We start from the raw sequence: 13870 nt of genomic DNA on the forward strand, positions 1-13870 counted from the left end.
GAACCAGCCCATCTGACCCCAAGTAGGGCCCTTTTCATGACACAACTTACTTCCAGGATTCACCCCAAGTCTAGGCCTGTAAGAACTGCTGCAGGGAGCTTGGCCTGGAAAGCAGGGCTTTAAGAATTGGCCCTGCTAGGACACAGCCCCCGCGGCCCCCAGCCAGATGGCATCTGCACTCTCATTGACACACCCATCTTTGTGAGCTTTGTGTGTTTCCTCTGCTTCATTACTCTCGATGTGGAGAGACTGATAGCAGAGAATACACAGAGTAGGCTTCACCTGTAGCACGAAGAGTATATGAGTGTTCTCCTGCTGTATAACAAATTGCCGCAAACTCAGCAACCTAAACTATGCAGACCCATGATCTAGCGGTTTCCATGGGGCAGGGGTCCTGTTACGGGTTAGCCAGGGTCTCGCCAGGCTGAAATCAAGGTGTCGGCCAGGGCTGCCATCTCATCTGAGGCCTGGGGTCCTCTTCCAAGCTCACTGGCTGTTGGTAGATTTTGGTTCCCTGTGGTTGTACGACTGATGTCCCTGTTTTCCTGGTAGCTGCCAACCAGAGACCACTCAGCTCCTAGAGGCCATCTGCAGTTCCCTGTTGTGGCCCCATAGACAGTTCAGAGCATGGCTATTTGGTTTCTTCCAGGCCAGCAGGAGTTCATGTCTCTGACTTCTTCCATCTCTGACCTTAAAGAGCTCACCTGATTGGGTCAGACCTACCCAGGATAGCTGATTAGGGATTTTAATTACATCTACAAACATCCCCTTTGCCATATAAACATAATATGATCACAGGAGTGGTATCTCACCATATTCACAGGTCTTACCCACACTCAAAAGAAGGGGATTATACAAGACTGTGGTCCACTTAGGTCATCTTAGAATTCCACCTGCCACTAAGGGCTTAGGTTAAGACCTCCAAAACTTTCCATGACCAACATTCAGGGCTCTTCAGGACTGGGACCCTGAGAAGTGAAATTTGATATTTTGGAAGGAAGACTAATAGTTTCCCAACAGACTCATTCTAGGGGACATCATGAGGTTTCTTAGAGGTCAGTGGGGTTTGTGAGTGACCCTGGTTTCTACCAAAAAAAAAGGAAAACTGTGTTGTCACAGAAGCTACTCTGTTTATCAGTTGTGCCCAAGAGATGGCAGCAAAGAGCAGCATTGCCACTTGGCCAGGTTTTGTCTAGATTCAGCCCACCCCTCTGAAATCACCCCCTTTTCTAGGACTTTCCCTTTTTGTTTTCTGTGGTCAAGCAGGAACTCAAGTTAATAACAATGTGTTGATTTTTCTAGGCTAATCGCGATGAAGGAGATAATGTAGACAAAGATCTAGCTGGTCAGGATGCCAAAGATCTGTATGACGTAAGTATGCAGATGTGCCAGTCTCTGCAAATTCTTTTTTTTTTTTAATTAACGTTATTTTCAACAACTGTTACTTTATTTTACGCGAATTGGAATTACTTGGGAAATAAGAATGATCTTTAAAATATTTTTCATATATACAGTCTTCATGAACCTAAAAGAATTGCTTTTTCTATTCTTATATTCTGGGGTTAACCACCTCAGATCCATTCTGGAACAAGGGAAGGTATAAATCATATAAATATGTGAGGTATACTTGTGGGTTAGAAGTTTAAAGTGCTAGATCGATCAATGTGGCTTAGATTCAGTGCATATTTTATTGTTTCCTGTAAGGGAGGCCTGGTCACAGCTCTGTTTATTCAGTCTTTTTGCAAAAGGCTTTTTCAAAATGTTTGCACTCGGCCCTCTAGGCAGGGGAAGGCCGCTGGGGCACGGACGAGTCTACCTTCAATGAAGTCCTGGCCAAGAGGAATCACAAACAGTTACGAGCCACCTTTCAAGCCTACCAAGTTGTAAGTGATCCAGTACTAAGGCAAGGAGTTCACACGGAAACTGAGTCTCAAGTTATTTCCAAAAGAAGCCGAGATCTGGGATATGGAACTGGGCGGCAGGGGGCGGGGTGTCTTTTACAATAGTGGTTCTCAATCAGGGGTGATTTTGCACCCCCAAGGGATATTTGATAATGTCTGGAAACACGTGGGGTTGTCACAACAAGGTGCGTTGCGGGGAGCAGCACAGTTGGCATCTAGAGCGTCAAGGCCAGGGACGCTGCTGAACATCCCACAGTGCACAGGGCACCTCCCACAACAAACAGTCATTCGGCCCCCCGTGCAGCGCTGAGGCTGGGAAACGCCGCTTTGCAACAGAGGCTAGGGAAGCAGGGGAGTGTCAAGTTTAGGAGCAAAGCCCTAGAGTCAGAGGGTCCAGGTTCAAATCCTGGTTCTACCACCAACAAGTATCCTGATGTCACCATCCTCATTTGTATAAACAGAGACCGTGAACATCAACATCCCACCCTCACAGGGTTATTTTAGGTGTTAAATAAGATGAATATAAAAGGCTCAGGACAGTATCTGGCATGTGGTAAGCTTACAAATGTTTGCTGTTACTATCATTCCAATTGACAGTTGGGCTAACAATATCTACTGCTCCCAAAACAGATACGATAATACCTCAGAGATACACTCTTGGAAAGATGTGTATCAGTTACTTTTATACAATTATCTTTTTTAATCTAATGATAATTTTAAGTCAACGAGGTGAGTTAGCTATTTCAAGGCACTTAGTGGTTAGTCCTTCCCTGAAAATCAGTCTTTAATTGCAAGAAGACTTTTGTGGAATATCAGATTTTTTTTTGGTCTCCTATTTTATATTTGTGGAATGCTTTTAACTATTCAAAGTACATCTGTGCCCTGTGTCTCATTTCAATTTCACAAGAATACTGTAACTCAAATGTAGGCTGAAGAGCCATTGTAACCCACAACTGCTGGAGGAGGAAAATCTGTTACAAGTAAGGAACCATCTGTAACTTATCAGGACCACACAGCAAGTCAGTAGCAGAAAGTGGATGAGAACTCCAAGATTCCCCAGCCTGAGCTCCTACCTCAGCTACAGCTGGCTGCTCCTCACTCAAAATAGCACTTCCTATGTGTTGCCAGCAGATGAAAAGACAACAAAGCTTTGGAATTTTATCATTACTGTATATAAGCCCTTAGGGCGCTCTGCTTTCAAATCCTGCCCAGAGTCCTAATCAAAGGCAGCTGACCCTGTACTCCCCTGGCCCCTGGGCCTGGAGCTATGTAGACTGAGCTGGAAGCCTTCTCCATGACCTAGACCCTCTTCCCATAAGACTGGGGCCATGGATGGAGTTTCTGGGGTGGCTGTCATTTGGGATCACTATAGAAACACACATATGTGTGAGGGTGTGTGTGTGTGTGTGTGTGTGTGTGTGTGTGTACATGAACTACTGACTATCTAAGGATACTCCCTAAGCCGATTGTTCTCAAAATTAATCCCAAAACAGCAGAATCCGTATCACTTGAGACAATGTTTAAAATGAGAATTCTTAGTGCCTGCCCTGGACCTACTGAATCAGCTTCCTTGGAGTTAGGGTCCTATAGTCTGTGTTTTAACAAATCTTCCAGATTCTGATACATGTTAAAGTTTAACACGTCTGCTCTAGGCTACTAGCTGTATGACCCTGGGCAGGTTATTAAGGGTTCTGTGCCTCAGTTCCCCCCAACCGTATAATAGGGATAATAATAGTACCTACTTCACAGGGTTAGTAAGGATTAAATGAATTAACAGATTTAAAGCATTTATTGCCTGGCATGCAGTAGGTGCTCAGTTAACATTAGCAGTTGTTACGAGTCGCCTTATGTGAACCGATAGTGTCAAAAAACAGAGCTAAAACTCAAATGGTCAGTAAGATAATCAATTGATCTGATAATTCTTTACATGAAACCAGCTCTAAAATGCTACCTATTCATCATTCCGAAAGCCTTGTTGGAACATTGTTCATCTTGATCTTTATCATTGATCTTCTGAGTTCATCCTGATCTTCGGAACCTAGCTCTATAAATTTTCTCATGGTCTCTGGCTAAAAGCACTAAGATGCTAGGGTCAGATCAGTGACGTGTATCATACGGCATAGGTTGTCCTGGCATAGAGTCGAATTTTAATTTTTGGCGCAAAAACTCAGGTTTTTGCTCTTAATCTGCGCTCTAAACCTGAGTCTTAACTGTTGACACTCTCAGAGATCCCAGCCCAAGCAACAAAGCTTCCCCAACTCTGCAGCATCATGAAAGATTATTACCGTCCCCAAATCTACCAAATACGAAAGGCTTGTAGAGTTATGAAGTTCCCCAAACATAGCTCAGCATAAATTGTAGGTACACATACCCATAGCCCCAGGTCACTGCCTCACCACCACACCCCTCACCACTTCTCCCCTCCCCTTAAAGAGTTCCTAAGCCCATTCCAGAACCTTTAGCCCTTTCCCTTTAACTGCTATAACCAAAGTCAGAGTGCACAGGGTTCTGCCGTGGGCACGCTGTCAGTTTGGGGCATTGGTTTTAAAAGAAAGAAATGTGTCTCCTATTCTTCTAATAATCTCCCTACAGGCAATGTTACCTGGTAAACTAGAAGCCTTTGAGGCTTGTCTGGAATCCACCCTGGCAATTGGTTTTTGTACCGAGATCAGAAAACCTGGTTTTGTCCAAAGAGCCCCCCTAGGAATTAAGTGTTCCAATAAGTGAGAAGCTTTCCATTTGCAAAGGAGCATCTCAGCAGCTTGGGCCAGTGGATTGTTTTCCGTTTGTGTTCAATGGAGTCCCTGGAGGTGCCTTGGTAGCTACCAGGAGGGAATGGGGGGATGAGGTAGGTGGAGAAGAAAGGGCAATGCCGTCTCACTGTATCTCATGACTAGTGCCCCCCAGAGTTGGGCAGCGAAGAGACTCTGAGAGGGCGGGAACCTGGCATTACCGTCTGGGGCTGCGCTAAGGAGCCCATCTCCCGCCTCCCCAGAACAGCTCTGCTTTCCTGCTTTTATCTGTTGTGTAGGCTGAGATGCTACAGAAAATTTAGAACCACTGTTCTAGCCCAGTACTAACAATAAAAATGGAAAGTGGTTTAATGTGAGGATTTTTTTTTTTTTTACTAAACACAGACCTATGTGGGGAAAATGTCCTCTTGAAACACAATCTCAGTCTACACAGCAAGAACCCTGTTCACGGGAAAAGTGAGAGCAGTTTCTTCTGAAACACCAGCTCTCACATCCAGCCCCCAACACCTGAGAACAGCTAAGAAAGGGACTGAAAGCCCCCCCAGTCCAATCCCCTGCTTATCTAGGTCGATTCCACACCAGACCTCTAGATGGGCCAACTATGATGAGGAGATCAAGCGACGGGTTTCATTAAATCTGGACCCTCCTTCCCCCCACATCTATTGTGCTCATATCACAAAGAATATGTTGTTTACCAGCGTTTTCAGAATAAACTACATAAACTCCACTGGCATGTCCTCAAAGGCCCCAATTATTTATAGACTCACAATTGTGTCATATCCTCAAGAGATAATTTCTAAGAAAGAAGTTTCAGTATTTCTAATGCTTAATTGCATTTCCCAACCCCAACCAAAAGTTCTCCTTTCTCTTTATATGCCTGCCCTGAGCTTGGCCCACGCGGTACTTGTGTTAAGCGTGGTCACAATTTACTCTGAACTTCAGCTTCTATAAATATTTGGAAGGAAACCTAATGTGTAATGCTGTGCAGAACGAGCTGGCGGTGAATATAAGATCATCTGGAGTCTCCCCAGAGGGAAAGAAAGCAGCATTTGACGTGGTCAGCCCCTGGCTCCCAGCCCAAGTAGCCCCACAGTATCAGACACATTAGACCAAGTCCTTACCGTGAACTTCACCACCTCTCTTCATGTCGCCCAAAGTGTAGGTGCCCGAGCTCCCAGTCTCGGTCCACAACGGAGGAAGGTGTGGGAGATGATTATAACCACAGCCTCCTGGAAAACTGGAAACGGAAAGAATTTTTATAAACACATAGGAAACTCAAGTACGATAGAAACGTAAAGAATATTGTTGCAGTACTTATTCATTGTTTTTCCACTCCCTGATTTCACAGAGGAGGAAACTGAGGCTGAGGGAGTGGTCCTGATGGGGGTCACATCCATTAGGGGTCAAATCGGGACTAACTCCTAGGCCATGAGAGTCCCCACTCGAATGGCGGGCAGCCATCCCCAGCCCTGCAAGGGCTGAGGCCAGAGAGGAATCCCAGAGTTCCTCTGGTCCTTGCGTGACCAAATCTGGTCCTTGCGTGACCAAATTTTTTTTTTTTTCTATTGCTTTTTGTAGAAGAACAAGCCTCAAGTGCACCAAGGCCAAAAGCAAAACCTGGACTAACAGCTGCACTTTCTTTCTCCAGCTCATTGGCAAAGACATCGAAGAGGCCATCGAAGCAGAAACGTCAGGAGATCTGCAGAAGGCCTACTTAACTCTCGGTAAAGTAAAGCTAGGAAAGCCCCTGACTTAGGTTGGGCTCCCTGGAACCAGACTTGGAGACAGAGGTTTGTGTGCAGGAAGCTTTCAGGGAATAGCTTGGGAACCACACATCTAAGCAGCATTGGGATGGGAGAGAATGAATGTGATGCAGCTGCAACAGGAGCTGTGCTGGTCCCCCAAGGAGGCCTGAAGTCAGGATGTCCAAAGTGGAGGCAAGGGGACCAGGCCTTCACACCCCACATCAAGCAGCCGTCTGGCTGCACGCAGGGAGCATTTGCAACCTTGGGGAAGATAGCTCCCTCTTTTGACTCCTAATGGATATGACCCCAGTCAGTCCCTCCCTCCTGAGAAGGGACTCAGCCCTGAGCAGCCAGCAGGTAACACTTGGCATGACTGCCTGCTGTCCTGAAGACAGCAGCTGGGGGACCTACCACAGCGTCCACGACAGTCCCACTAAGATCATGGGGCCCCAAGAGCATCCATCAACAGCCTGGGACCACTGTCTAGTCTCGTGGGGCAGCACGCGGTTCATGTGACACACACTCAAAAGCACCCAGGTTCGGATCCAGGAACAAGTTTCTGCGGGTGCCTGATGGCCCAAGGGTGACCTTTTCCATTTGGTTCCCTTCAACATTGGAATGAATGAGGTCTGTGTAGAAAGCAAGGCGGGGGAGACTAGATCAAGGCCGTGCCAAGCAAACGCCAGGCATTTCTCTCCAGGTGTTGCCCGTAGACAGGAAATAGCAGAGAGATGGGTACCGGGCTGTGGCTGGCAGGCTCCTTTCTCATTTTTGCAAGCCCCGGAATGAAGGCATTGTCCATTGTCCACACGCCGGTGGCGAGGAGGCCAGGGCAGCAACCCAAATGGCACGAGAAATGGAGAGAATATCCCCAGAAGAAGAGGAAGAACCAAAAAAGCAGCCCCTGGAAGCTAAAAAATGTGCTCACGCTGCCAAACTCTTTTGTTTTGTTTTTTTGATGGGATTTGGGGGGCAATGTCAGCAATTGATTTTTTTTTTCCACCCTCATTTTGCATTCAGATTAGCAGGTCTGCTATTGTTATAGAGGCCTGAACATCCTTAATGTCACTCCTGTCTCATGATGGATACACACAGATGACTGTCCTTAGGGCTTTAAGGATGAGTGTCTTAAGTAAACGGAGAGATCTACTCATGGCCCAGCTACAAGGCTCCAAACTCTTTCTGTACCTGCAGTGTAAAGAAGCAGGAAAACGCCAGAGTTCAGTCAGAAGATTAATACTAATTCTTATTAGTGTTAAGTATTAATGGTAATAAAACGATTCAACACTTTAACATTTACTTAGCACCTGCCTGGGCCAGCAGTTGTGCCAGGCGTGGGGATCAGAGGTAAATAGGTCCAGTTCCTGTTCTTAAGAAGCTTCAAACTCATGGCAGATACACACAGATCAACAGACTGAGCTACAGTAAAGATAAAACCAAAAACAATCAGAGCAAGGCAGGTACAGAGGAAGGAAAGGACCCATCCCTGCAGTTGGGGGACCATGAAATGCAGGAGTTGGGTGGACTCCACTGGTAGCAAATATAAAACAGATTAGAAAAGACCTTGAAAAGGAACCACACAAAGAGTGGGACATGACTTCATGACTAAATTCTCTACACACTCCCCACCCTACTCCCACCTAACTCACAAAGATGCCAGTTTGCCACTAAAATTGAGGAGGAGGTGTTATGAGACCAAATGGTTCCCAACGCTTGCAGCCTCTGGAGCAGCCCTTCTCAAAGTGGGGTCCGTGGACCCCCTGCATCAGACTCACATGGGGAGGCGTGTGAAAGTGCGGTTTCTGGAGGCCCACGCCAGGTTACCCACTTAGAACTTCCTGGAATGCAGCCCAAAGCCACACATTGACAAGTTCCTCCCGTGATCACCTTATGCTCCCTGGAGTTTGCGAACCCCCGTTCTGCAGGCCAGGAGGAGCAAGAGACACTGCTGGCTGCCCCTCCTCTCACACGCACGAAGATCTTTACTCCCGCATCCTCCCAAGCTGGCCCCATCCAAACTTTCGGGGTATTCCTGCCGCTGCGAACAACAAAGGTTGTTCACCAGGCATAGACTGTATATGGTAGAAAAGTTGAGATTTTTCTCCCCAAAATATCAGGAAGAAGGAATGTCGGGGGGAAGTCACTGGCGTAGGGACGGAACGCACTGAAGTTAGACAGACGATCACTGCAGCGTCGGTTAGTACGAGTGCACAGGACGGGGTCCCCGGGAAAACCTTGTGAGGCCACTAGCTCAGAACGTCTGGGGGTGTGCGTCACAGTGAGTCTCAAACATGCTGCTCCCCAAATTGCCAGGTTCACCACCCCCCCCCTCATCACCACCACCACCAATCCAGCAGCTTGTGGATTCAGACTCCTGGGTCTGGGCTTCTCCGCTGACACTCTGGTGGCTGCCACATGTCCTATAAAATAAGGAGACAGTCCCCCCCCCAACCTAGACTCTGCTTTCCTAATTCTGTTCCTCCCCCTTCCTTGTCAGCATTCTATCGGCAATTATCTAGAAAACAAGAGTTCTCGCTGCAGGACATACTAAGGATGTGCATTCCACACTTATGCTGAATGTATTACTTATTATTTATCACTAACATCAAAAATGTTAAGTGTTCTAGGTAAATGTCAGCAACATAAACAGTAAAGGGTTCATTCCCCCAAAGTGTTAGTCCTGATGGACCCATATGAGCCTTGGAGGAGGGGAGAGCAATCATGATCTATCCCCAGGAGCAGAGATGCACCCCATCCCCTGATTGGTGAATAGAAACCATACTTTGTTAATCTGTGGATTAGATCATACTTTATTCATTTCTGGCTGGGGCAGGGCCAGAAAAGAGCAACTAGCAGCAGCGCAGGAAGGTGCTCTGTAGACAGGATCAAACATTGCATCAAGCCCACATCCCAGATGGAAAACTAAGATGATTGTGGGGACCTTGGAAAAGATTCAGAGATGAGGCTCACAAACAAAACCCAGTGAGGGACTTCCCTGGTGGTCCAGTGGGTAAGACTATGTGTTCCCAATGCAGGGGGCCTGGGTTCCATCCCCGCTCGGGGAACTAGATCCCGCATGCATGCCTCAACTAAGATCCCATGTGCCACAACTAAGACCTGGGGCAGCCAAAATAAATAAATAAATATTTTTTTTAAATAAAAAATAAAACCTAGTGAGGAAAAACAAAAGAAAGGAAGGTTGTTTAGCATGGGCAGGAGGGCCACGGTCCAACTGAGCGTATCTTCAAGATTACAAAGCTTTATCATGGCAAGGTTGCCAGCCAGTGCGTGTTTCCCCTCCAAACCCAACTCCGACATGAGATTCCTCTTAGAGATGAGAAGGCATTTCTGCTGGTGGGAATCATGTACTTTACAGGGAGGGCCTGAGGATGGTCACAGCACTCCTCTTCCTCCCAAGGGTCTTCAGGGAACAGGAGAGGTTCTTATGTGTCTGAAGGGGTTTTGGTTGAAGAGTCCAGATGCCCTGACCCCAGGGGAATCTTCCAGATCCCATTAGCAACAGTGTGAAGTCTGCTCCTTTCAAACACCCGCCTCACAATTCCACCAGCTCCAAGGGCAGCCAGCTGACACTCTGAGCCAGCTCTGTTCCTTCCGAGGGTCTCTGGGTCATTCCACAAAATGTGAACACCTCACGTTCTCTCTCCCTTTGTCCTGCCCAGTGAGGAGTGCCCGGGACCTCCACGGCTACTTTGCTGACTGTCTGTACAAGGCCATGAAGGGTGCAGGGACCGACGAGGAGACCCTCATTGACATCATCGTGACCCAGGCGGAGGTAAGACGCACTCCTTGGGCTCCACCTTCTTGTTTTGCCACCACTGATGTCATCTACAGGTCGTTTCTAGTAAGAGCCTATTTACAGAAAGAGTAAAACAGAGAGAGCCCTTGCCTTCCCAGACTTTGCAGAGGACAGTGTGCTGTGCTTCAGTCTGTTTCTTTTTATAAAAATACAGTAACGATAGCGGCTTCTATTACTGTCATCTGTGGCTCTGGAGACCTTGGGGTAGTGTGTGGAGGGAACCTGGAGGGGCCGTTCCGGATAGGGCAGCTCCATTTTAAGGAAGGTAAAACAGACACTCTGAAAGGTGAACAATGGACTAGATCACCCGAGCAAGTAATTCCCCGACTCCTGAGCTAAGCCTTTATTTCCTTAAACACACCCCAGAAGCACAATTTTGCACAAAAAACCACATCAGTACAAGACAATGTTTCTCAACCTTTTTAAAATTAGCGATCGCCTACCCTCACCTCCAGGGAGCCTTCTTAGACTCAGTTTTTTCCTGTCACTCCCTTCCAAGAAATGTTAAGACGGCATACACTGTATATCTGTTTATGTTCCCTATGTACATACGTAGTTAATTTTACACAAAAAGATTAAGATTTTTTTTCACCCTCTAAGAACCAGTTTTTGCCCCCGTTGGGAGCAATATCGCCCCCCTTTGAGAATGCATGAGTATAACAAAGGCACAGGGAGAGGAGTGGCCAGAAGCTTGGGAGCAGCTGTCAAGACTCATATTCAGAATACAGGGCCACAGAGAGGAGGAATTACAGAATAAATGGGAAATGGCATTTCATCCACAGCAGAGAGGCCTTGGAGAGTGAAGTGGAACTGGGCACTTGAAAACCACAGACATCTTCCCTCAAAAACCTGTTAAATGAGGGGGAAAAGATACCAACCCAAATTCTGGCCCCCAGCTTTTTGACAAATAATACTTAACATCTGACACTGTTTTGAAATATAACTTAGCAACACAACCATTCTTTCGTTTTTCTTTCTATTCCTGGAATTTCTCCTCCCCCTCTTTCTCCTCCTCCTCCTCCTCCACAATTCATATTTTCCTCTCTCTCTTAAAGCCCCTTTCTTTTTTCTCCTCCCCTCTCCCTCCCCCAGTCTCTCTGCCACTCTCTTTGTTTTATTTTGGTTGCTCTGATTCTCTCTTTCCCTTATCTCTCCAGGTCTCAGCCTTCTCTGTCTCTCTGTCTCTTAGTAACTCACCCCGCCCCCAGCCAGAGTCTCTGGAGATCCTAAGACACTCCAAGGAGCAGGTTGGTGACAAAGCCCAGCAAGGATTCTAAAGACCCCAGGGGGCTGGACCACTCCGAGGGCTCCTCAGGGTGCCATATTCACTCCAGCATGCATGAGCTGTAGCGTGTTTATTCCAAGATGCTCTGTCCTATCTCAGTACTGACCAGTACTGTCCTGGGTCATCAGTACTGGGTCTCAGTACTGTCCTGGGTCATCTCCACATGGGGACCATTCCCTCGGAATGCTTCCGGCCCAGCCAGATATATTGGCCAGATCCCCTAATCCCCCAAAGCCACCTGGTACTAGAACAGAGCCCCGTGAGCCCCACCCCATCCCTGCACTGACCCACCCCCCCCACTTCCTGCCCCTCCCCCAGCTGAGCAGCCTACCAGCCAGGAGAGCAGGGATCATAGCCCACCTGCCTGATGCAGTCTCTCTCTTGTACAGCATCCACTTCCAACAATCCCTCCCTCTCCTACCCTCTCCTGCTCTCATCTTTCTCTCTCCTGTTGGGCCCTCTAATTGGGGCAGGAGAAGAGAAGAACCAGAAGCTTGAGCAATGGTTTGTGAGTCTCTCAAGAAAGCAAGATAGAGTCTAAATTAAAAACAACGATAACAACAAAGCTAAAAACAAAAAACAAACAAAAAACTCCTGGTTAAAGAGAGCTCTGTGCTTCTTTTATGAGACTTACTGTGTTCTTTCTGGAATTATATCTTCCATGGTGCAAATGTTACCTCCTTTACTAGGCAGTCAGAATCTTCAGAGCAGAACAATCTTTTCATTTGTTTCTTCTGAGTCCTTTCCCCACCTCCAGCACCTAGGTCTTTCAAGCTTTTCAATGAATTACAGTTGATCCCTGAACAACACAGATTTGAATGGTGTGGGTGCACCCATATGCAGATTTTTTCAGTAAATAACAGTACCTGTATTTTCATTTTATGGATCTTTAAATTAACTAAGTGTGGGGAAAAGTTTGTGCTCCATTAGAGATCACAATATGTAGAATCAAAAGAACTAGGGTTTGAGGCCTGATTCTATCCAAACTGTTTCAGCTTCCTGCCCTTGGGTGAGTCATTGATCAAATTCCTTTTTTTTTTTTTTTTTTTTTTGAGGCAGAGATAGCAATACACAGATTCTAGACTGCACGGGGGGGTCTGCGTTCCTAATTCCTTTATTGCTCAAGGGTCAACCGTAGATTCAAAATAAGTCCTAAAAATTGATAATGAATTGAATCTTGTTGTTTGGCACTAATATCCTTGCTGATCAGGGTACAAGAGAAAAAAAAAAAGGTATCATTACAAACTGTGTTCACAATTTTCTTAACCTTATACTAAGAGTCAGCAAACTGTGGCCTGCAAGCCAAATCAGGCCCACCACCTGTTTTTGTACAGTCCTGTTACCTGAAAATGATTATTTTAGAGTAACTGTAAAAAACTCAAAGGAAAAATAATATTTTTGTAACACATAAAGTCATATGAAATTCAAGTTTCAGTGTCCATAAACAAGGTTTTACTGGAACAGACACACAGACACTGAACTCAGCTTTCCTATTCTCAGCCACGAAATAGGAAGAATAATAACTCCAACTCTAAGGGTTGCTTTGAGGCATTAATGAGCAAGTGAGAATGATGTGCTCGGAACAGTGGCTGCCTTTGTTTATGGTGAAAACGCTATAAATGTCCCAGTTGCTGTTGTCATTTTTCCTACAGGTGAACCTTCAGGGAATAAAAGCCAAGTTCCAAGAGAAGTATCAGAAGTCTCTCTCTGACATGGTTCGCTCAGACACCTCTGGGGACTTCCAGAAACTGCTGGTGGCCCTCTTGCACTGAACCGAGCCAGCACAGCAGGAGCACAGGGAGGAACCACCTTTGTCAAGAGCCCCTCCCAAACCAGATTTGCAAATGCCACTCCAGCACGAAACACCCTCAAGGGTCCTGGTTTATTTCCTTGGCAGCTTGAGCCATGCGGCCAGGGCAAACTGTTTAAGTTAAGGGCAGCAGCCTCAAGACGCTTGACTAGATCACCCTGAATGCTGGTTTAGCGAGTATCTGGGCTGCCTCTTAATTTTCCTTGAGGGTAGTCACTGAATGCTTTCCGAGCACAGATGAAATCCGCAGTTGATGAAAAACTATGCATTCGTAATAAAACATTTAAAAGAATATGTATCACGCAGGGATATGTATGTTCTGGGTAAAGAGCAAATGGTTAAAGTACAAGAAAGACCAAAGTAAGAAATTCATTCATTTTCCTTCTGTGTGCTCAATTTCAAATCCTCCATGTTAATTGAAGATGTGGATTACACCTACATCAGCTGCTTTTCCAAAGACTGGGTTGATTTGCTTTGGTGTTTGTCCTGTAAATAAATGACTTGTGAAATTTGAACATATTTGGAAAATGCAAACAGTTACATTTATTAATAATCACCA

General features: G+C 46.2%; 1 protein-coding gene across 2 annotated transcripts in view; it reads left to right on the forward strand.

Annotated features, from left to right (window-relative positions):
* ANXA13 (annexin A13) overlaps window positions 1-13603 on the forward strand; it is a 54432-nt gene extending 40829 nt beyond the window's left edge. For both annotated transcript variants that reach the window (XM_059901365.1, XM_059901364.1), the window contains 5 exons: window positions 1303-1371; window positions 1782-1883; window positions 6303-6378; window positions 10080-10192; window positions 13154-13603. In XM_059901365.1, coding sequence (XP_059757348.1) covers window positions 1303-1371; window positions 1782-1883; window positions 6303-6378; window positions 10080-10192; window positions 13154-13273 — 480 coding nt within the window. In that variant the 3' untranslated portion in view covers window positions 13274-13603. The remainder of the gene's footprint in view (window positions 1-1302; window positions 1372-1781; window positions 1884-6302; window positions 6379-10079; window positions 10193-13153) is intronic.
* Window positions 13604-13870: the final 267 nt, after the last annotated feature.

This window comes from Balaenoptera ricei, chromosome 17 (assembly GCF_028023285.1).
Source record: "Balaenoptera ricei isolate mBalRic1 chromosome 17, mBalRic1.hap2, whole genome shotgun sequence".
Classification (NCBI taxonomy): Eukaryota; Metazoa; Chordata; class Mammalia; order Artiodactyla; family Balaenopteridae; genus Balaenoptera; species Balaenoptera ricei.